General features: G+C 39.7%; 1 protein-coding gene across 1 annotated transcript in view; it reads left to right on the top strand.

Moving 5' to 3' along the window:
• Positions 1-23,898, top strand: part of TANGO6 (transport and golgi organization 6 homolog) — a 144,417-nt gene that overhangs the window by 46,216 nt on the left and 74,303 nt on the right. The window contains exons 12-14 of the mRNA XM_005881224.2: positions 3,718-3,852; positions 12,902-13,417; positions 15,592-15,649. Coding sequence (XP_005881286.1) covers positions 3,718-3,852; positions 12,902-13,417; positions 15,592-15,649 — 709 coding nt within the window. The remainder of the gene's footprint in view (positions 1-3,717; positions 3,853-12,901; positions 13,418-15,591; positions 15,650-23,898) is intronic.

Raw genomic sequence — 23,898 nt, 5'->3', positions numbered from 1 at the left:
TGAAGATATGAATCAACTAAAATAGTTGACAGGGACAATTCTTCCATCTTTGAAAATATCTACATCAAATCTGTTTAAATAGATTTTCATCTGCATAATATAACACATTCTGACACCACCACCACCACCAATGTGGTCAGTGTTGTGCCGATAAATGTTTAATAACTGGGGGACCCCCCCCCCCCCCGAGTGCACAAATTTTTGTGCACTGGGCTACTAGTAAATAAATAAAATAAATTCCCCAAAATGTGAATGTGAATCTAATCATGAAAACGCAGGACAGAGGAGCAAGTTAATGCAATGAGGAAGCAATAGGCCAAATACAGAATGTGGGAAATTCTACAGGACAGATGACCCAGTTTCTTTATCAAATAAATGGCACCAAAAAGGAGTAGGCTGTTGTAGCTTGAAAGGGATGTATAACCAAATACAATGTGTGGATCCTGATTCAAACAAACCAAGACATTTTTGAACAGTCATGGACCAAGTATTAGAAGATATAAGGGATTATTGGGTGTAGTCATGGTATGGTAGTAACAGATGCTTATTGTAAACACATCTCAACAACATAGAAGTGCAATATTTAAAAATTAGAGATTTCTGATTAAAGATGGTGTGTTGAACACATGTGTTTATCTGCCTCCTCTGGAAACCACAAGGACCAATAGAGCAGGAAAGGAGAGACTGTAAATAAAAGAGAATAACATTTGGAAACTGGAGAATAGTAGCTGATTTAGCAATTTCAGAAAATGGAAAGCTAAGTGCCTGCATGGGAGAAGTCAAGAAGCAAAGCACTGTATTTCAATACAATTGTTTTGAAAAGAAAAAAAAAGAAGCAAGCTACTTCTCTCTGCAGAACCCTGGGAGGACTGGAGGCCCCAGATAAGCTCTAAAGATGGAGGTGAATTTAGAGCTTAAAATAGGTTGAAAGGCTGCACTAGCTTGGGTTGACCACTTGATTCCTTCCTCAACTTTGTACAACCACCCCCCAACCCCCAGCAAAAGATTGGAGGTTTATTCTTGAGAGAGGTTGAACCCAAGAGACTCTGAACTTGAGTGGTGTTAGCACACTGAAAAACTGGAGGATTAGTTTGACATCTACATGCTCAGCAGTGAGGCCTCCAGCTCCCTTCCCCTCAGTTGCTAGAATGGTGGCAGCAGGTTTACACATCCCCATAGGTTAGTGTGAGGATTAAGTGTGTCTATAACTGTGATATGTTCAGAATGGTACCTGGTAAGTAGTAAATGCTTAATGTTATTATTAAATTAACCAGCTAAATAATTAAAGGTGGTTGTCTCTGGGCCAGAATCAGGTGGGAGTAGGACATTGCTGTTTTTCATTATAAACTTTCAGGAATATTTGGCTTTTTAAATTATGCATCTGTACAAAAAATTTAAGGGAAAGGTAAAAGTCTCTCCCCCCTCTCTGCAGCAGGCTTTAGTCACATGCCTATCCTTGTGGCTGTCAGCCCCACCAAAATCACAGGAAATGAGTAGAAGGGGGAGGAGCTGTTATCCAATGGGTATGGTGGTTTTGCTGTTACAAGAAAGTTTGCAGGAAAAGCTACTTCATAGATGACAGTACAGCTGATTATTACATTAACAGCTTCCAGGGTTTTATGTATGTATATACATATAGACAGATATAGAAAAGTTCCTTCTTAACAAAAATAGAATGATGTTACTTGTTTTCCAACATATATAGTGGAGAGGAAATTAGAAAAAGTCAGAGGTTGGATAGTTCTTTTCCAGTAATTTAACAATAGGTGTTCTGATACAGAAGCATCCTATAAGCAAGGTGTGCTTTAGAAAACTCTTGAAAGGCAAAATAGGTAGCCCAAGATGCTCGATGAGAGTTTCTCTAAAAGGACCAGTGTCCTTAACTCTGGCATTAATAAAGTCCTAGGCCAAGAGGGTGGTGAAACTTGCCATAACCAGCATTGTTCATTTCAGTAGGTGGAACTTTAAATAATTTTTCTAAACTTCCTGCCTTATTCCAAAAGACAAGTGTTAACAAGCCACTTTTTTTTTTTTTTACTTTAAGCTTGCAATAAAGATTCTAGCGTAGTATGTAATTTGCCGAGGGAGTTGAACATGCAAGCTTGCATGGTATTCAGAGGCTTATTATGACCTATCTCAGCTGCCCCATTTTCAAAATGATTTTCCTCTTTTGAGCCATTAATCCTCAGTGTGCGTGTGTGTGTGTCCATATGTACGTGTGTGTGCATGTACATGTGTATGTGTATGCGTATGCTGTCTTTTTTTTTTGCGTATGCTGTCTTTTATTCAAAGGCGTTTCTTCCTTTGAAGGTGATTAATCAACGTGCAGTTAAAATTATGCGGATCAAGTTAGTTCCATTTAAGGTGTAGTAGATAGCCAAATGCGATGTAAAATATATGTGAAAGTCTTAATCCTTTAAATATATTTGATACTTAAAAAATGACTCTGGTGCCGAAACCAGTTTGGCTCAGTGGATAGAGCGTCGGCCTGCGGACTGAAGGGTCCCGGGTTCGATTCCGGTCAGGGGCGTGTACCTTGGTTGCGGGCATATCCCCAGTGGGAGATGTGCAGGAGGCAGCTGATCGATGTTTCTCTCTCATCGATGTTTCTAACTCTCTATCTCTCTCCCTTCCTCTCTGTAAAAAATCAATAAAATATATTTTAAAAAAAATGACTCTGGTTCATTTGTACAGATTGTTTGAGGACACTGGCTTCTACATAAAATTGAATGCCTCTTCCCCCATTCTTTGCTTAATTAGAATAAGACTGTTAAAATGACAGGGGTGAGGCCCTGGCCGGGTAGGTCAGTTGGTTAGAACATTGTCCCAATATGACAAGGTTGTGGGTTCAATCCCCGGTCAGGGCACATGCAAGAATCAACCAATGAATGCATAAATAAGTAGAACAACAAATCGATGTGTGTTTTTTCTCTATCTCTCTCAAAATCAATAAAAAAATTTTAAAATTCTTTTAAAAAGTGAGTGGGCCCTAGCCAGTTTTGCCAGTGGATAGAGAGTCAGCCTGTGGACTGAAGGGTCTCGGATTCAATTCTGGTCAAGGGCACATACCTCGGTTATAGGCTCAATCACCAGCCCTGGTCGGGGCTAGTACGGGAGGCAACCAATTGATGTGTCTCTCTCACAGTGATATTTTTCTCTGTCTCTCCCTTTCCTTTCCACTCTCTAAAAATCAATGGAAAATATATTCGGGTGAGGATTAGCAACAACAACAAAAATAGTTGCTAGGATGAGGGGAAGATATTCTTGAGGAGGAAATCTCATTAGGAGAAGTAGATCTAGGACCTTCTAAGTTGGTCAGAAAATAACAAATCCTTTTTCATTTTAATTTCCTGCCAAAATTCATGAAAAGTAAAGAGAGTTGGTTTAATACATTAAAACATTTGGGAAAGTTTAAATGGGCTTTCTCACTTATTGACCATATGGCCTTGAGGAGATAACCTCCTTAAGTCTCAGATTCTTCATCTCAAAATGAGGATAAGAGTAGTGACCTCCTGGAGTTAATATGCGGCCTAAGTGATATTGTGCATGTGAAACGCGGAGCACCATGCCTTCTACACAGTAGTAGTTATTGTTGAAGGTTCTTGCTATCATGATGTTGATGTAGAAGAAGATGAAGATGTAGACGTAAGATGTAAAGAAAATGTTGAGATTTGTTTTCTTTTTCTCCACTGATTCTAAATCCCTTTTCTGTGGTAGGTGGTGGACTTTGTAGCAGCAACACTGCAGCGAGCATGTGCAAGCTTGGCCCACCAGACAGAGAGCACCGTGGAATCACAGACACTGAGCATGTCCATGGGGCTGGTGGCTGTCATGCTGGGAGGAGCTGTTCAGGTGAGTTGCAGACATGAGCCAAACTTGAATGGAGGGAGAAGCGAAAGAGAAGAGAAAAACGTATTGTTTCCCTTCCTTACCCTTGTGAGAAATAAGAATAGATATTGCACAGAGGAGAACCAGGATAAACCAGTCAAGTTGTTGGTGAGAATTGTCTCCAAAGTAAAGGACAAGAAAATGTGCACTTTCACTCTGTCACCTGCATAGTGGTCACCATCAGAAGGGCAGGGCCTTTCTGACCTGGCACAAGCTTGATTTGAAACACTCAGCACAGTGTTTTGCATCCATGGCGAAAACTGAATCCTCTTACCCTCACTGTACTGGCTTCCAAAGCTGGTTCCTACTGTGCCAGTCTGGGGAAACCTTTGTAACCTGCTGGTTGCTTAGGATTCCATCTGTTTTAAATAGTTTCATTTAAACATAGGATCCATTGTTCTGCTCACATCATGTAACATGTTAAAGCTTTGTTTCCAGTGGATGTATCTTTTACATACTTAATTTTTAAAAAAATATATTTTTTACAGAGAGGAAGGGAGAGGAATAGAGAGTTAGAAACACCGATGAGAGAGAAACAACGATGAGCTGCCTCCTGCACACCTCCCACTGGGGATGTGCCCGCAACCAAGGTACATGCCCTTGACCGGAATTGAACCTGGGACCTTTCAGTCCGCAGGCTGACGCTCTATCCACTGAGCCAAACCAGTTAGGGCATACTTAATTTATAATTTTTAAATTTTTTCTCTCAAAAGTATTTATTATACACTTGCTTTGTGCCAGATACTGAGCTAAGGTGCTGGGAATACAACAGTGGACCAAGGAGACCTGGTCTCTACCCGCATGAAGCTTTCAGTCCAGTAAGGGAGTCAGATACCAAATAACTATCCAAAAAATATACATAGAATTGAATGAAGTGCTGTAGAAAAGTGGAAGGTACCAAGAGAACATAGCATCCAACCTAGGCTGGGAAGGTCTCTACCTAGGACGTGTAAGTTTAAGGTCAGACTTGAGTGATGGATAGAAATTTGGGAGTACATGTAGTGCAGATGGAGGAAACTCTTCCAATTAAAGAAAACATTTGTACAAAGACCAGGAAGCAGGAAAGAGCTTGGTATACTTGAGACACTGATAGAAGGCCAGTATAGCTGGAAGGTAGAGACTGAGGGTCAAAGTAGTGCTAGACAAGGTGGAAAGGTATGCTCTGGCTAATTATTTCCATACTAGAGGTCAGGTGCATGAAATTCGTGTACGGGTAGTGTCCCTTGGCCTGGCCGGCAATCAGGGCCGATCGGGGCCTTCAGGCTGCCGGCCGGGGCCTTACTTGGTTCCGCGCTACCCCTTGGTGGTCAGCACACATCATAGCAAGTGATTTCCCGGTCTCCCAGTTGAACTCCCAAGGGGACAATTTGCCTATTAGGCATATATATATATATACATACATACATACATACATATACATATATACACACACATATATATATATATATACACACATACATACATACACATATATACATACATACATACATACACTAAAGGCCTGGTGCACGAAATTTGTGCATGGTGTGTGTGGGGGGGGTTCCCTCAACCCAGCCTGCATCCTCTTGCAATCCGAGACCCCTCAGGAGATGTCCAACTGCCTGTTTAGGCCCAATCCCACTAAACCAGCAGTCGGACATCCCTCTTTCAATCTGGGACCGCTGGCTCCTAACCACTCGCCTGCCTGCCTGCCTCATCGCCCCTAACCACTCTGCCTGCCTGCCTCATTGCCCCAACCACACGCCTGCCTGCCTCATTGCCCCTAACCCCTCTGCCTTCCTGCCTAATCACTCCTAACTGCTCGCCTGCCTGCCTCATCGCCCCTAACCATTCTGCCTGCCTGCCTGATCGCCCCTAACTGCTCACCTGCCTGCCTGATTGCCCCTAACTGCCTCTGCCTTGGTCCTGCCGCTGCCGTTTCATCCAGAAGGACGTCCGGAATGACGTCCAAAAGGTTTTTCGGCTGTCCGGTCTAATTAGCATATTATGCTTAATTATTATAGATTAGGTTAGGAGACTACAAGAAGGCAGAATGGGCTTAGTGCAAGTATTATGAAATCTAACCTGAAATCAGACTAGCTATAGCTCTTAGCAATGAGTAGGGAACCCTTTGGGAATGGAATTTTGAGTTTGAGGATTCAAATTTGATACTGATTTTTTTTATACCGATTCTTGATATGTTAGAATTTCCCATCTCTAACCTGTCCCAAATTGAAAAATAGAACATAGAAATCTCCATTTCCCTTTCTAAAATCCTATTGTTGGGACTGGCTGTGTAAATTAGTAATGTTTTAAGACAGTCTCATGATTTATGCAAATGTACATTCCTTACCTGTCCCTGCCCTTTCATGAGCTATCCTGACTCACTGATTGCATCCTGGCTTTCTCTGACTTTGCAGTTACTTAAATTAACATGAACACATCACCCTTATACTTTTGCTCTAAATCTAATCTTTTTTTCCCCCCTGTTTGGTTTGTGGATTTACTAGTATAAGTGGCTTCTAGAGTAATGCTGGGTTTTCTGTCTGTGTTGGAAAAAAAAGTCACGATTCTGAATTACGTTTTCAGATAACTATTGTCAGGTTTAGGGTTTTTTGCTTCAGAGTCTAGAAGATTATACTGTACCTATTCTCAATTAGGATTAATTATTTTAACTAATGAAACAGTATCTAGTAGCATTTGAACCTTTCTTTTTTTTCCATTCTAATTTATGTAATTAAGGTAATCATTAGAACATAGTGACTGGGAAGAGGAGTTAATTATGAGAAAGTGTAGGTTTAAGACTTCTAATAAGACAACTGTAACTCCAAACTAACTTTCTAAATTTCAGGATTGGTCATCAGTACAAGTAATATGATGCTGGGAACTTCCCTGTCCCCTCAGGAAGCAATTTTTGCCTGATGCTTTCTGGCCTGTTGGGTCCTCTGAGCTCTGAGGCTCAGGTGGTGGGGCTGGACTTGAACCCAGATCTTGAAATCTCATACCACATTTTCTAAGAGTATCGTAGAATGAACTTATTCAAGAAATATTTATCAAGTGCCTCTTGGCCCTCATGGAGCTTACCTTTTAGTAGCTATGATTAATCTGATGAATTCTTATTTTTTTAAAAAGATTCTTATTTTTATATTTTATGTTTTATATTTTATATTTTAAGTATAGCTCACCATAAAACAGGGCATACTGCATGCTGACTTAGAACAAAAGTAAAAATACTACTGGCAAATAAATTCAGTGCCATTATGTTAATAAGGATCCAGGTATGTAAACTAAAGGATCCAGGACAGCTAAAGATCTGAAGAAATATAGGTGATATATGGAAATGAGAACATAAAAAATAAATGTATTTTTCAGAATTGGGAATTTTTAGGTCAGGATTTTATTGCTGGAAGAGACCGTGCGATCCTTCCAAAACAGTGATTCTCACTGGAGCAGAATGAGGCAGGATGAGGCTATGCCTCCCCCAGAGGGGAGCTGTGCAAAGTCTCAGGTGGGGCTTTTTCAGTGTGCAGTTCCCTCCTCTGGATGTCATTCTCAGATGCTTCCCTTAGAAGCACCTTCCTATCACCCTCAATCCTGGCCCCGCCAGTCCAACCCCCAGTTCTCAAATTGAAAATTTGCAGAAGTTTAGAACAACTCACCATCTAACTGGATCACTCCTGACACCCTGAGGAAACTCATAGTTGTGGGCTGACATAGCTCTGCTCATTCCATTCCTGAAGCATTCCAGAAACTCGAAGCCAGATAAAGGAGTCTGTCATTGTGGGCTGCTCCTTCAGGCCTCAGGGCTTTTACACAGAATTCTGTGCTGAGTAGCAGTGACAGTAGAACCCGGGGCTTCATGTCAGGTCTCAATCTTGATGGCAGCCCTAGATGACCCTTGAAAAGTAATGAACTATGTAGTGCCTCAGTTCTCTCATCTACTTAAGTGAATATTACTTTATACCTCGATATAGTTTTTTAATATTTATGAACAAATAGTTGATACCTGTAGCCTTAGATTTCCCTCATTTTTTGAATAGTGGGGAATCTGTAGGCTTATGAAGCTGAGGGTGTGCATTGCTTTGATTGCCTTATCAACTATTTGATTCAGAAAACACCTACTTGCCCATGTGATTAAAGAAGTTACCCAGTTTAATAGGATGAATCCCCCAATAACTAAGAAATTTGAAAACAGGGAGAACAGATGCTTTTTTTTTTAATACACAAATTTTTAGAGCAGTTTTAGGTGCACAGAATAATTGAGCAGGAGGTACAGAGATTTCTCATGTACCTGCCTCCCCCACTATCAACATCATGTAATAGAGTGGTACATTTATTACAGTCGATGGACCTACACTGGTACATCATTATCACCCAAAGTCTATAGTTTACTTTAAAATTCACTCCTGGTGTTGTATACTCTATGGGTTTTGACAAATGTACAATGACATGTTTCTACCACATTAATAGTTTCACTGTCCTAAAAACCCTCAGTGCTCTGTCTATTCATTCTCTCCCCCCCACCCCCCACAACCCCTGACAACCACTGATCTTTCTACTGTCCCTACAGTTTTGCCTTTCTCAGAATGTTACATGGTTGAAAGCATACACTATGTAGCCTTTCCAGACTGGTTTCTTTTACTTAGTAATATGTATTTAAGATTCCTCCACGTCTTTTGTGGTTTGATAACCCATTTCTTTTTAGTGTTGAATAATTTCATTTCTAGTAGGTGTATAGTGGTATCTTGTTGTTTTAATTTGAAATTCCTTGATATAGGATATTGAGCATCTCTTCATATGCTGTATATCTGTGCATCTTCTTTGGTGAAGTATCTATTGAGGTCTTTTACCCATTTTTAATTGGGTTGTTTGTTTCCTCATTGTTGAGTTTTAAGAGTTCTTTATATATTTTGGATAAATGTCCTTTATCAGATATGCCTTTTGCAAATATTTCTTCCTGGTCTGTGGCTTGTCTTTGCTTTTTCTTGACATTGTCTTCTGCAATGTCAAGAACAGAAGTTTTTGGTTTTTTTTTCTCTTTTTTTAAATTAAATCTTTATTGTTCAGATTATTACAGTTGTTCCTCTTTTTTTCCCCCATAGCTCCCCTCCACCCGGTTCCCACTTAGACCTATATGCTTGCATGTAAGTCCTTTGGTTGATCTTTCCCCCTTAACCCTGCCCTCCCCTACCTTCCCTCCAAGGCCCGACAGTCCAATCAATGCCTCTCCATCTCTGGATCAGTCCTTGTTCATCAGTTTATGTTGTTCATTATATTCCACAAATGAGTGAGATCATGTGGTATTTATCCTTCTCTGACTGGCTTATTTCACTTAGCATAATGCTCTCTAGTTCCATCCATGGTGTGGCAAATGGTAAGAGTTCCTTTTTCTTCTTCCTCTTCTTAAAGAATACCTTTCAGCATTTCATATAATGCTGGTTTGGTGGTGATGAACTCCTTTAGCTTTTCCTTATCTGTGAAGCTCTTTATCTGACCTTCAATTCTAAATGATAGCTTTGCTGGGTAGAGTAATCTTGGTTGTAGGTTCTTGCTATTCATCACTTTGAATATTTCTTGCCACTCCCTTCTGGCCTGCATAGTTTCTGTTGAGAAATCAGCTGACAGTCGTATGGGTACTCCCTTGTAGGTAACTGACTTTCTTTCTCTTGCTGCTTTTAAGATTCTCTCTTTGTCTTTTGCTCTTGGCATTTTAATTATGATGTAAGAACAGAAGTTTTTAATTTTAATGAAGTCCTGCTGATCAATTATTTCTTTCTTGGGTTCCTTTTCTTTGATATTTAATAGAAAAAAGTCATCTCCATACCCAAGATCATAACGATTTTTCTCCTATGTTATATTGTAGGAACTTTATAGCTTTGCATTTTACAGTCTATGATCCATTTTGAGTTAATTTTTGTAAAGGTGTAAGGTCTGTGTCTAAATTCTTTTTTTTTTTCTTTTCCGCACATGAATGTCCAATTATTCCATCACCATTTGTTGAAAAGCCTGTCTTTTCTTCATTGTATTGCCTTTGCTTCTTTGTCAAAGATCAGTTCACTATATTTATGTAGGTCTATTTCTGGGTTCTCTCTCTTTTCCGTAGGTCTATTTGTTTTGTATTGTATATATTTTTTTAAAGAAATTATATATAATAGAAATGAAAAAGAGTCCGTGTACTGTAGATATTCCCATTTCAGATGCATAAAGAAAAAACATGGGGCAGGAGGGAGGGGGGTAAGAGATCAACTGAAGGACTTGTATGCATGCATATAAGCATAACCAATGGACATAAGACACTGGGGGGTAGGGGGGGGCCAGGGGATTGTCATTAAAGAAATTATATATAATAGAAATGAAAAAGAGTCCGTGTACTGTAGATATTCCCATTTCAGATGCATAAAGAAAAAACATGGGGCAGGAGGGAGGGGGGTAAGAGATCAACTGAAGGACTTGTATGCATGCATATAAGCATAACCAATGGACATAAGACACTGGGGGGTAGAGGGGGACAGGGGATTGTCAACGGCAGGGAAGAAAAAAAAGGACACATATGTAATACCCTTTGTAATACTTCAAGCAATAAAAATAAATAAATAAATAAATAAATAAATAAATAAATAAATAGAAAAAACACACACAAAGATCCATGATACTACAGAGGTGCTGAATGACGTTTGGCATAATGATAGCACTAGCAAAATTATTCTAAAATGTCGTTCAGTTCCACATAGATTCCTGATAAAATTGACCCTTTTCTTAGGTAACATATACCTTTACTCTAGACACACATGTTCTCTTCCTTAAGATACAGTAACACAAAAATGGTCAGTTGTTTTACACATGAAGATAATCTGACATGTTGCAGAACTAGAAATTCCACTTTATGCCAAATTTGCATTAGTTTCTAATTGTTTAAACAAAGAATTCTGAGGAGAGTGTGTGGTGAAATTCTACAGGTACAAACCTGTCATGTGCCTCAAGTTTTCACTTAATTTGATGGAAAGTGGTGGGGAAAGTGAGCAGTAACAATTTGTGGACTTATAGTATAAAATGAGAACATTATATAGGTCCTGCAAAAACAGTTAGTTGGTTAATTGGTTGTTGGATAATGAAACAAATGAATGAATAAGTAATAAATATCCTGCCTTATTCTAAAAAGGGTTTAAGAATTGCAATATTTTTCCCTAGCCGGTTTGGTTCAGTGGGTAGAGCATCATCCCACAGACTGAAGGGTCCTGGTTTGAGTCCAGGCGAGAGCACATACCTTGGTTGCAGGCTTGATTCCCAGCCCGGGTCGTGCGCGTATGGGAGGCAACCGATCGATGTCTCTCTCACATTGATGTCTCTGTGTCTCTCCCCATTCCTTCCACTATCTCTAAAAAAAATCAGTGGATAAAATATCCTTCATGAGGGTTAACAAAAAAAACAAAAACAAAAAACTGCAAGGTTTTCAAATCATCAGGGCCTCATGAAGCCTCATATGATAATTTCCCCAGTATTTTCAAACAGAAAAAGATTACAACTGATTCTTGTTTTCTACACTGACTGCACATGTACCTTCCCTAGTGAGGACTATGAAATTATTAGAACAAAGCTTCTGGAAAAAATAAAATCTTATGTAATTTTCACTCCTAATTTCTAGCAGAAATTCCCTGTAGCCAATTATTGTCCCATTCCTTTCCGACCTGTGGTGCCACTGTATGCTACCTAGCCTCTTTAGATCATTTAGTTAAGAACATTTGTTCAAGCCAGACTTGTTGAGTTCACATCTTACCATGTGGCCTTGGACATGTTACTTAACTGTACTGTGCTTCGGTTTCCTCCTGTTTAAAACCTCACCTGAAACCTGTGTGATCATGTTGACCAATGTCACCCCAATAAATTTACTAAAAAAATAAAATGTAGATAATCATTGTAATTAGATCATAGGGATATGAATGTGTGTTTTGTTTATCGTATTTATTTTTAAAACATTTACATAGTACTTACTATGTGTCAGGCACTAAGTACTTTGCTAATAGGAACTCATCTTTTATGGCAGAAGGTACATTAAAAATACAATGAAAGTAAAAAATACATTAATCTGGAAAATAATTTTATCATATATTTGGGTATTAAAATCTGACTTGGGCCCTAGCCAGTTTGGCTCAATGGATAGAGGGTCCTGGATTCGATTCCAGTCAAGGACACGTGCCTCAGTTGCAGGCTCCTCCCTGGTCCAGGCCCTGTTTGGGGCTCATGCAGGAGGCAACCAGTCAATGTATTTCTCTCACATTGATATTTCTCTCTGTCGCCCTAACCGGTTTGGCTCAGTGGATAGAGCATCGGCCTGCGGACTCAAGGGTCCCAGGTTCGATTCCGGTCAAGGGCATGTACCTTGGTTGCGGGCACATCCCCAGTAGGAGGTGTGCAGGAGGCAGCTGATCGATGTTTCTCTCTCATCGATGTTTCTAACTCTCTATCCCTCTCCCCTCCTCTCTGTAAAAAATCAATAAAATATATTTAAAAAAAAAAAAAGATATTTCTCTCTGTCTTTCCCTCTTTCTTTCACTCTTTCTAAAAATCAATGGAAAAATATCCTTGGGTGAGGATTGAAAAAATCTAATTTGGTAAGAATAGCTGTAGAGATAAACAGTTTAAGGGGTAAGTGGGTACAAAGGATGTAAACAGGATCTTAACAGAAAAAGAAATGTGACGGCCAATAAACATGGAAGGATGTTTAGCAGCACTATTAGTTTGGCTCATGCAAATTAAAACTGTAAGATGCCATGTTATGCTCATCAGATTGTAAAAATTAAGAGCAATAGTCTGCATTGCTGATGTATTTGTTAACTTAGAAAAGTACCTATATACATGGTAAGTATTCAATAAATGTTTTTTGTTGTAATTACTCAACAGTGGCTGTTAGTGCCAGACTCAGGCTACCTGCTGATTACACCAGCAACCAGATTTTCTCCCCGCCCCTTTCACTCAGGATGTGTTGCCTTATGTTCAAGTCATGTTAACATTTGCCATTTTTCATTTCATTTTGTAGTTGAATTCAAGTGATTTTGCTGTCCTGAAGCAATTGCTGCCTCTGTTGGAGAAGGTCTCCATCACACACCCGGACCCTGTCATCCAAGAACTCGCTGCTGATCTCCGCATCACCATCTCTACCCATGGAGCCTTTTCTACCGAGGCTGTCAGTGTGGCTGCCCAGAGTACCCTAAACAAAAAGGACCCAGAAGGGAAAATAGAAGAGCAGCAGCAAACCAGTCATGAAAGATACACTGATGTGTCGCACAGCCACCTCGAACAACAGCAAAGCCACGAGAAACCCAATCAAACTGGCCTGAAGTCTAGTGCTCCGCTCATTCCTCGGGAGGTCAGTGAGTCCAGCACTACTGCAAACCAGAAATCTGGAAGCATAACCACAGAACAGCTCCAGGAAGTTCTTTTATCTGCTTATGACCCTCAAATTCCAACACGGGCTGCTGCCCTGCGGACTCTTTCTCGCTGGATAGAACGGAGGGAAGCAAGAGTCCTTGAGGTGCAAGAGAAGCTTCTCAAGGTGAGGAGAGCATCCTACAGAAACACACACGGGTGGGGCAGCTTCCCAGTGTCTTATTGTGTATCAAGTCCTGTCCTGGATTACTTGCAGGGAACTTGTAATTGTCTGAGGAGGCAAGACTTAGACACAGGAGAGACCCAGATAACCACACAAGGCTAAATTGAACATGAACAGAGTACCGGAATTTTTACAGGCAAGAAATACTGTGGATAGTCAGGAAAAGGAGAGAGTTGAAATCTGGAGGAAGTATCTCTTGATATGGCCTTAACAAACTAGTAAAGTCTGAGCAGGTGAAAGAAGAGGGGCTGGAACAGCATGAGCAAATTCCCAGAGATGGGAAAGTGCCTTTCTGGTAAATAGACACTGTGACCAGCCAGATAAACCACCTGTTTTCTCTTGGCCCCTTTTAAAGGGGCATTAGAACTGGGTCTGCTCCCCTCTCCTCCCTCCATCACAGTGAAAAAACACACACGTTGTTCTTTACATCATAGATTTATGTGGGAGAACATATATGCTTAGCTGGGGATCTTTTCTCTTTGTGGAAATTATCCTGACCTCAGTATGAGTTAAGAGCAAATGATCTAGAGCAGCGGTCGCCAACCTTTTGGACCTCACGGACCACCAGTGGTCCGCGGACCACCGGTTGAAGACCACTGATCTAGAGACTACTGACCAAATTCTAGATCATTTTCTTGGACAAGTCACTTAAACTTTCTGAGCCTCAATTTCTAAGTTGTTAAAGTGAGGGTCCACTTTATGTTGAAAGATTTAAAATAAAATCGTCCATTAAAGCACTAATCATAGTGACAGGCACTTAATGAGCATCAAATAAAGGTTAGCTGTTGTTATTATCTCTTCCATATGGTTAAGCCATTAGAGTAAGAATTGTAATTCTGATTGAAACCATTTATTTTTAGCCACTGAAGTATTAGAATCAACAGTATAATAATAATTGCTATTTATTGAGACAGGCCCTATACCTTTCCGACATTGTCTGTAGTCCTCACAACAATTGCAATATTGGTATTATCCCCCACTTTGTAGATGAGAAAAGCGAGGAATGGAAATGTGCCAAGGATCTGTTGTCATTAAAATATTGCTGAAAATGTTAAATTTTATATCTTCTTTGAGTAATCATAAAAAAAATCCCTTCATACCCCTATTTAGATGGTGAATTCAGTGAACATCTTTGGGATTTTTAAAAATTCATCTGCTGTACATAATAGGTCATCAAGGTCCCGTCAGTTCTTTTTCCAAGAAACCTTTCAAATCAATCTTTTCCTCTTTATTCCCATGGCCATTACCTTGGATTAAGCTTCCTTTACTTCATACATGATCCCCACCCCTTCCAACCTGGCCATCTTCCCAGATGAACTAATCTTAGGCTTTCCCTAACATGCTGCACATGCGGAGACCAGCAGCATCAGTTGATATCAAGAATCGCTGGTACAGGGATGCATCACTACACATGGAACAGGCACCCCTGTCTTCCCCTAGACACCAAGCAGGAGGCACATGGGCACATGGCCACTGTCTTTCTCTTGCCCTCACGTTAGGGCCTAAACCCAACATGTCACTGTCATGTCTTCTGGATAAGCAGTACCCATAGCAGCTGACATGCCCTGATGTGTTCCTAAATTGTAAGATGTGTTGAGAGTCATTTGTTACTAATGTCAATTGAAGTGCTGAAATTTGGAAAAGATTTTAAAACATAAATTAGAACAGATTTAAAGTTATTCCAATAATAATGTTTCTGTCTTTCACTTGTATTTCCATATGTTTTCTGAGTGTAAGAAAAAAGGATCAAATTACAGCAAATGTGCCATCAACTGGACATAACTCCAAACCTGGCCTTTTGTGTGTCATGGCCTGTAGTCTGTCATGTCATATTGAGAATGTTGTCCACCATGGGCTGTGATGGGAAAAATGGTGAGGACTGCTCCCCCAGATTCTGGTTTCCAGGCCTACTCCTAGTGTATGCTTGACTACTTCTCTTAATCATTACCCTTTCTTAATTTTTATAAAAATGGGACTTCAAACTTGTATAGTGTTTTCTCCACAAGACTTTAAAAGTCAGACCAATGTCTAGCTATAAGACAAATAAGAAGCATAGCATTTATTCGTTTGAAGCTGCTCTTTGTGAGTCATATCACTGCTGTATTTTGTGGTTCCAGATATTCTTGGAGAACTTGGAGCATGAAGATGCCTTTGTATATCTGTCTGCTATCCAGGGTAAGTTAGTCCTCATTTAAGAACTCTGAATCTGTGGACCAAAGAGTCTGTCATGTATATTTGCATAAAATCTCTAAAGTCATGGAGCCACAAGGCTGCTGATCATTCTGTGGCTCTGCTAAACATGTTCCTGATTGTCCCTGGACAGGTGGCCTAGCAGGGCATGTTCCCATGGTGTAAGAGAGGGTCAGAGAGCAGAAGTATAAGAGAGCAAGAATAGACTTGAGAGGCCTCTTCAGGCCTAAGCTTGGAACTAGAATCCTATTGCTTCTGCCTCATTCTGTTGACTAAGGCAAGTTATGTGGTCCAATCCAAAAGTTAAAGGGTAGAGAAATATTCTCTGTCCCTTTAGTGGGATAAACTGCTAAATCACAGGGCAAAGGGCATGGATGCAGGAAGGGGTGAAAAATTGAAGCCAGTAATGCTGTGTTCTGTTTATCTGCAAAAGGCAAAGTTCTCTGTGAGCACAAAGGCATATATGGATCCTTATTGGCTACTTATTTCGTGGTATAATTTGAGTATAATTGGCTCTCTACAGAGCTAGAAGTTGAAGCTTAAGAAAGGGTACAGAGGGGAAATTATACAGTGATGAAGGCCTTGGGATTTACTCTTTATTCAGCAAACATTTATTGTGCACCTATTATATACAAAAACTAGAGGCCCGGTGCACGAATTCGTGTACCAGTGGGATCCGGCCAGCCTGCCCTGATCAGGCCAGCTGGTGGGAGGAGCTGTGGGTGGTTGGCTAGCTAGCCCCACACCCTGGTCGAACTCCTGGTTGAATTCCCATTAGAACTCCCTGTCAAGGGGACAATTTGCATATTAGCCTTTTATTATATAGGATATTTGAACAGTGAGTTGTTGTGACTAGGTTAAAAAGCAAAATGATCACCCAAAGAGGTAAAGGATAACTAGGTGAGAGCAGAAACTGAAAGAGTGGAAGGTTTCAAGAGAGAAAATCATTACTTGCAGCTGAGAAGCCCAAGAGTCCAGGAACTGAGATAAGTCTGGAGGCCCGATAGAGCTCAGGAAGCCACATGACAATCATGGTACTTATCGGAATTAAATAAATCAATGAAGTGCCTATAATTAAAATGCCTCTAATGAGTAAGGCTCAGAAAAAAGTCATCTTGTACTTTTCCTGAGAAATTATAATACTGTAAAGATGTGAAGATGTTTCTCATTGATTTTTTTTTTTTAGGGCTGGGTTTTGGGAAGCCTCCTTGTGTCATTCTAATGTGGCAACTTGCTGTTTGGAATAAACTTCTTAGCTGATTAACCCGCTGAGCTCATTAGCCCCGAGGGTCTGCTATAAAAATCACAACTGTTGGTTTTGTGTTTGTATTTAGTAATTTTAATTGGTGTGCTAATCAGTTAGTAGCTAATTTGGTGATGAAGAACATGGGAGGTAGAGGTGTAATTTCTGTTCTCAGCACCCCTCGATGGGCAAGTTTGAATTAATTGATGTTTTTGGTGTTTGTAACATACACTTATAGGCCAAGGCCTTAGGTGAATTTCCCATTAAGAAAGGAAAGAACTGAATTTTCCCACCTGTGTTGCCAATGTCCTTTGCCCAGGCCGAAAGCACTCCAGGAGCCAAGCCATTCTGGACTTCCAGTCAGACAAGACCAGCCCACTTGTAAATGTCCTGCAGTATTAGGAGCTCTTGGCTGTGGTTCCAGTAGCATTAGTTTGGGGGAGTGTGTGTGTGTGTGTGTGTGTGTGTGTGTGTGTGTGTTTAATATTTTCCTTTTCTAGGCTGCCTAAATGGCTCCATGTGAAAGTTACAATGTACCTTTTGCTTAATTTATTGATATTTTGTATTTCTTTTTTGTTTTATCTTTGGATTTTTTTTAATTTTTATTTTTGTAATTTCTTACCACTTTGCAGTCTAGGCATAGATTAGAGGAGAAGTAAATAAGATCACTCAACAGATATTTATTGATGCCTGATGTAGGAATTTCTTATGTGTCCGTTAAATTTAAATTTTATGGAAGATTGTCTACATCTCCTTTTCGCCCTCATAAGAAAGTGATGGTTGGTTTAGTTCTCATGGCAGTTGCCCCCAGGTACTCAGCAGCTTCTGCAGGCAGAGAATTATATACCAAGTAGCTGAGTTTCAGTTACAATCCAGAGTTTATAAATGGAAGACTTAATCTTAGACTATTACCATTAAGTGTCTCCCCCTTTTAGACTCCTTATATATTCTTTTGTTCATTGTTTTATCATTATTATTATTACACAAGTTAATATATTATTTTTTAATCCTCACCTGAGGATATTTTGATACTGTTTTTTAATTGAGTTTTTAAAAAGAGAGGAAGAGAGAAAGAGATAGAGAGAGAAACATTGATGTAAGAGAAACATCAATTGGTTGACTCCTGTAGGTGCCCCAACGAGGGATCAAACCTGCAACCTAGGTTTGTGCCCTGAATGGGAATCGAACCTGAAACTTTTTGGTGTATAGGATGATGCTCCAACCAACTGAGCCACCCAGCCAGAGAAGTTAATATGTTCTTATTATTTAAAAAAATTTTTAATGACAAGGAAGTATAAAAGCTAAAAAGTACAAGTCCTATTTTCAAAAATTGGAGTTAAAATATGTCCTTGAGAGTCCCATAATTTATATTCCATGTTTTGGGCATTTTCACATTTCAGTTTTAAATAGGTGTGTAGTAATTAATGTGATGAGTAAATAAGTGGTATTCTTAAATAAGATATTATAACCAGGTTATTTATCATAGTGTGAATCTGCTATGTGTCTTCTCAGTTACTTTCAGTTATTTAAAGGACATTTTGGAAGCAACACCAGAGACAGCTGCATTTCAGGGATCCAAGTGATCCCCATCGGTGTCAAAAGGATCTCTGGGTAAAACTACCAGGCTCATTGAAAAAGAAAGAAAGAAAAAAACACAAAACCCCTAGGCTCTGAGCCAAGCATGAAGGTGGAAGGAAGCCAGTGTGTGTAGTGAGGAGAATAGACATCTTGACCTGCCCAAACAAGTCGCACTAACTCTTCCACCTCTTCCTTTCAGAGAAGAGTTTCCATTTCTGACAAAAGAGCCAAGGAAAGGAAAGGGAAAGGGCCCGAAGGGGGGAAGGTAGACACAAGGTGAAATTGTTTTTACAGCGTTTCAACTGGGCAGGATTACAACTCTTAACTTGTCAGAGACTGAACTCCCTATCTCATTCTCAGATTTCTACCTCAAATAAAGTAAGTTGGGAAACCATTAACTGAAATAATTCTATCCCTTGAAGGACCATCTAATTGGATCTGGCACTGAAATTTGGAATGCAGCCCTGTGAAGTTTATCATCTCCATTTATGTCCTTGACATGGGAAGATTGCTTTTATGTCCTAACCTGGTTTCTGTACCACCTAATTAACGAGTGAGCATGGAGCAGATGCCTCTCAGACATGCTATCTCAGTAAATGCTTGAAGTAGTTATGGGAAGTAGACATTATCCCCATTTCTAAAACTTCTTATGGGAGATACAATCTACATACCTAAAATTCACCAATTTAAAATGTGCAGGTCAATGGTTCTTAGTATATTTAGAAAGTTGTGCAACTATCACCATTACCTAATTTTAGAACCTTTTCATCATCTCAAAAAGAAACCTGGTACCCATTATCAGTCTCTAGTATTTCCTACTCCCCCTACAACCACTAATCTACTTTTTGTTTCTATGGGTTTGCCTATTCTGGACATTTCATATAAATAGAATCATACAGTGTGTGATCTTTTGTGTCTGGCTACTCTTACTTAACATTAATGTTTTTGAGGTCCATTCATGTTGTAGCATGGGTTGGCACTTCATCACTATTTGAGGCTAAAAAATAATTCATTGAATTGATTAACTAGCTTGTTTATCTATTAATAGATTGTTTATCTATACATAAGTTGACGTTCATTTGAGTTATTTTCATTTTTGGTTATTTTGAATGTACAAGTTACTGTGTGGACATGTTTTCATTTCTCCTGGGTATATACCTACATTTGGAATTGCTGGGTCATATAGTAACTCTATGTTTTTCCTTTTGAGGAACTGCCAAACCGTTTTCCAAAGTTGCTGCACCATTTTACTTTCCCATCAGCAGTGTGTTAAGGTTCCAGTTTCTCTACATCCTGGCCAATACTTGTTATTGTCTGTGTTTTTAATTCCCTTCTCAGTGGGTGGGAGTTGGTATCTCATTATGATTTTGATTTGCATTTCTCTAATTGAGCATCTTTTTATGAGAATATGTCCTTTGTATTTTTTCTTTGAAGAAATGTCTTTTTAGATTATTTGCCCATTTTTAAATTGGGTTATTTGTCTTTTTACTATTAAGTTTTAAGAGTTCCACCCTAGCTGGTTTGGCTCAGTAGATAGAGCACCAGCCTGCAGACTGAAGGGTCCCAGGTTCGATTCCGGTCAAGGGCATGTACCTTGGTTGCAGGCACATCCCCAGTGGGGAGTGTGCAGGAGGCAGCTGATCGATGTTTCTCTCTCATTGATGTTTCTAACTCTCTCTCCCTCTCCCTTCCTCTCTGAAATCAATAAAAATATATATATTAAAAAAAGAGTTCCTTATGAAACAGGTGTTTTATCAAGTGTAGAAGTTGCAAATATTTTTTTGCCATTCTGTGTGTTGTCTTTTCTCTCACTAGTGTTGATATTTTAAAGCACAGAACTTTTTACTTTTTTTTAAAATGTATTTTATTGATTTTTTACAGAGAGAAAGGGAGAGGGATAGAGAGTTAGAAACATCGATGAGAGAGAAACATCGATCAGCTGCCTCCTGCACACTCCCCACTGGGGATGTGCCTGCAACCAAGGTACATGCCCTTGACCGGAATCGAACCTGGGACCCTTGAGTCTGCAGGCCGACGCTTTATCCGCTGAGCCAAACCGGCTAGGGCAACTTTTTACTTTTAATGAAGTCCACCTTATCAACATTCTCATTTATTGCTTGCACTTTTGGTGTAATTTCGAAGTAATCATTGTCTAACCCAGGGGTGGGCAAACTTTTTGACTCGAGAGCCACAATGGGTTCTTAAACTGGACCGGAGGGCCGGAACAAAAGCATGGATGGAGTGTTTGTATGAACTAATATAAATTCAAAGTAAACATCATTACATAAAAGGGTACGGTCTTTTTTTTTAGTTTTATTCATTTCAAACGGGCCGGATCCGGCCCGCGGGCCGTAGTTTGCCCACGGCTGGTCTAACCCAAGATATTGAAGACTTACTTCTGTGTATTCTTCCAAAAGTCGTATAGTTTTAGCTCTTACATTTAGGTCTGTGATCCATTTTGAGTTAATATTTGGGAATGATGTGAGATATCCCATTTTATAGCTAAAAATTCTGAGACTTGGGTAGGTTAAATCCCTTTTTCCAAGATTACTTAGCAAGTAATTTGAATCTTGTTCTTGGCCTCCGAATCTTGTTTTTTCCTTTCCAATATACTATATTACTTCTCTAGAACTTTTCAAATAATGGTAGAAATTGACCCTTTTGTCATGCTTTTAAAAAGCGCACAGATATTGTGATTATGATTATCAATAATATTTATTAAAATTGAATAATGCTTAATCATCTAGAAAGATCTGATTCTATCAACAATCCTGAAATACAATAAAAGCAGATATTATAACCTTTTTATAAATGAAGAATAGACTTGCCTACAGTCACAAAATCTGGGAGCATGGTGGAGCTGGCACTAGCCCAGCCGTGGGCAAACTACGGCCCGCGGGCCAGATCCGGCCCGTTTGAAATGAATAAAACTAAAAAAAAAAAAAAGACCGTACCCTTTTATGTAATGATGTTTACTTTGAATTTATATTAGTTCACACAAACACTCCATCCATGCTTTTGTTCCGGCCCTCCGGTCCAGTTTAAGAACCCATTGTGGCCCTCGAGTCAAAAAGTTTGCCCACCCCTGCACTAGCCCCATTTCCAGGGATTCCCTGTTTACTGTACCTTGCCCTGCAATAGCCCAGGGGATCTCTATGATGCCCTCCCCCTCAGGTCAGAGACTGTATTTCAAAGCCCAATACACTTGAGGTCTACATTAGCTTTATTTTTGGAATATCTCTTCAGTGTTTTCCTCCATCAGTCGAAGATTGGTACATTCAGATTTGTTTCAGAATATGTAGCAGTTTAGTACTTTTACCTGTAAATAAATAATGAGCTGGCTACTTCAAGCTTTGTTATTTTCACTTTCCAAGATTGCCCTGGATAATTGTATAAGAGAAATGGCTATAAGTACTGTGGAAGTTACTCTTTATTGAGTGCCTGTTATGTGTCAGTCACAGCAACCCTGAAAGGCAGGAATTATGATTCCTATCCATCAGGGGAGGGAACTAAAGCTCAACAAGGTTAAGAAACTGGTTCAAAATGTCACAGATGCTAAGTGTCAACATCAAGATTTGAATCTTAAATGTCTCTAGCTCTGCAGACTGTACTTTTGCCACAGTGAAGAGTAATCCTAGTGCCCGTGTTGTTCCTGTTTCCAAGGTACAAGAGCTGAGTCTTCAATGGTCTTAGATATAGGAGAACCAGCCTACCTATGGGAAATAGTTTCACTATAGATCAACCCTTCCTAGAACTTAATAATGTGCTGGCCTCATTCAGATTTGTTTGATTGTGTGTGTGGTTCAGTATCATATTTTAAACAATCTCTATGTGTCTTTGTTAATCCTCATTTTTCCTATTGATTTTTAGAGAGAGTGGAAAACAGGAGAGACAGAGAGAAACATCGGATGTGAGAGAGGCACATTGATTGGTTGCCTCCTGCACATGCCCCAACCAGGGTCGGGAGCGGGGGGGATAAAGCCTGTAACTGAGGTACGTGCCCTTTGACTGGAATCAAACCTGGGACCCTTCAGTCTGCAGGCCAATGCTTTATCCACTGAGCCAAACCAGCTAGGGCTGTATGTGTATCTTTGAAACTCATCTTCTGTGGAGTATGAGAGTCTGTTAGCTCACACTGGATTTGATGCTGGTTGATACTTATTACTTATATTTCCTTTGTTCTTATTTTCACTCATGATTTGCTAATCACCAACCACATATCAGATGTAACTTAACATTGTTTCATTTAGCCCTTACCATAACCCTATGAGAGTCAATGTACCTCCCCATTTTTCAGACAAAACAAAACAAAACAAAAAAACCCACAAAGCTCAAAAGTTGTTACCAGTAAAAAGCCAACCAGTGAGTGATGGAGTCTGGAGTCAACCCCAGAGCCAAGGCTCTTAACCCTCTCTGTATTTCCCTCCTCTCTCCACTCTATTTTCTTGCCTTTCTCAAATCATCATGGCCTCTGCTCTTGCAGAAAGTAAAATTAAACCATGGAACCAGTAGATCCTGGCATTTTCAGCTAAACAATTAAATACTTCTTAATTTCTTGGTTTCCAGAGCTAATTTGAAATCTTTTACCTCCCTATGCATGTTAAGCCAGCTGTCATAGTCAGGTTCACCAAGAAGGCAATTGTGAGGCACCTTGGGTTAGTGTCAGTTGCTTAAATGTCTACAAACCATTTAGAAGGTATAAATACCTTCCCTGAAGAGCAGCTACTTAAATTTTGCCCTGGAGTCACCCTTTCTTTAGTAAAGTTGGAATTTGAAGATAAGTTAAGGATGATAAAATAGTGAGAGCTCACAAGTAAAATAGCAAGTTCTTCATTAGACTTTAAGTACAATATTCCTTTACTCTCTAAAGAATCAATTCATGTTATTGGAACTACTTTGATGTAACAACTGGAGGGACACCCTGCTCTTACCTTTCCCTCCGAAACTAAAGAGCAAGCAGCCTGCATTATGCTTCATTTCAAATACAAATGAAAATTCCTAATCTCACTGGATGTGATTATGATGATTCTTGAAAATGTTCACATACTTAATAAGCCCAGTTATATTTTTATTAATCATGACACAGTTCCTTTTGTTGCTGATTCATAAATTTAACATTTTTTTATCTTTAATTTCTTTATTGGTTAAGGTATTACAAATGTGTCCTCATACCCCCATTAACCCCCAACCTCCCCCCACACACACTCATGCTTTCATTCCCCTGTTGTCTATGTCCATTGGTTTGGCTTATATGTATGCATACAAGTCCTTTGGTTGATCTCTTCCCCTTACCCCCACCCTCCTCTACTTTCCCTCTGGGGATTGGTAGTCTGGTCGCTGTTTCTCTGTCTTTGGATCTGTCCCTGTTCATCAGTCTATGTTGTTCTCTATATTCCACAAATGAGTGAGATCA

The sequence above is a fragment of the Myotis brandtii genome, unplaced genomic scaffold (assembly GCF_000412655.1).
Source record: "Myotis brandtii unplaced genomic scaffold, ASM41265v1 scaffold670, whole genome shotgun sequence".
NCBI classification, from domain to species: Eukaryota; Metazoa; Chordata; class Mammalia; order Chiroptera; family Vespertilionidae; genus Myotis; species Myotis brandtii.
The sequence above is the reverse complement of the archived record's forward strand: the minus strand, read 5'-3'. Positions and strand labels throughout refer to the sequence as shown.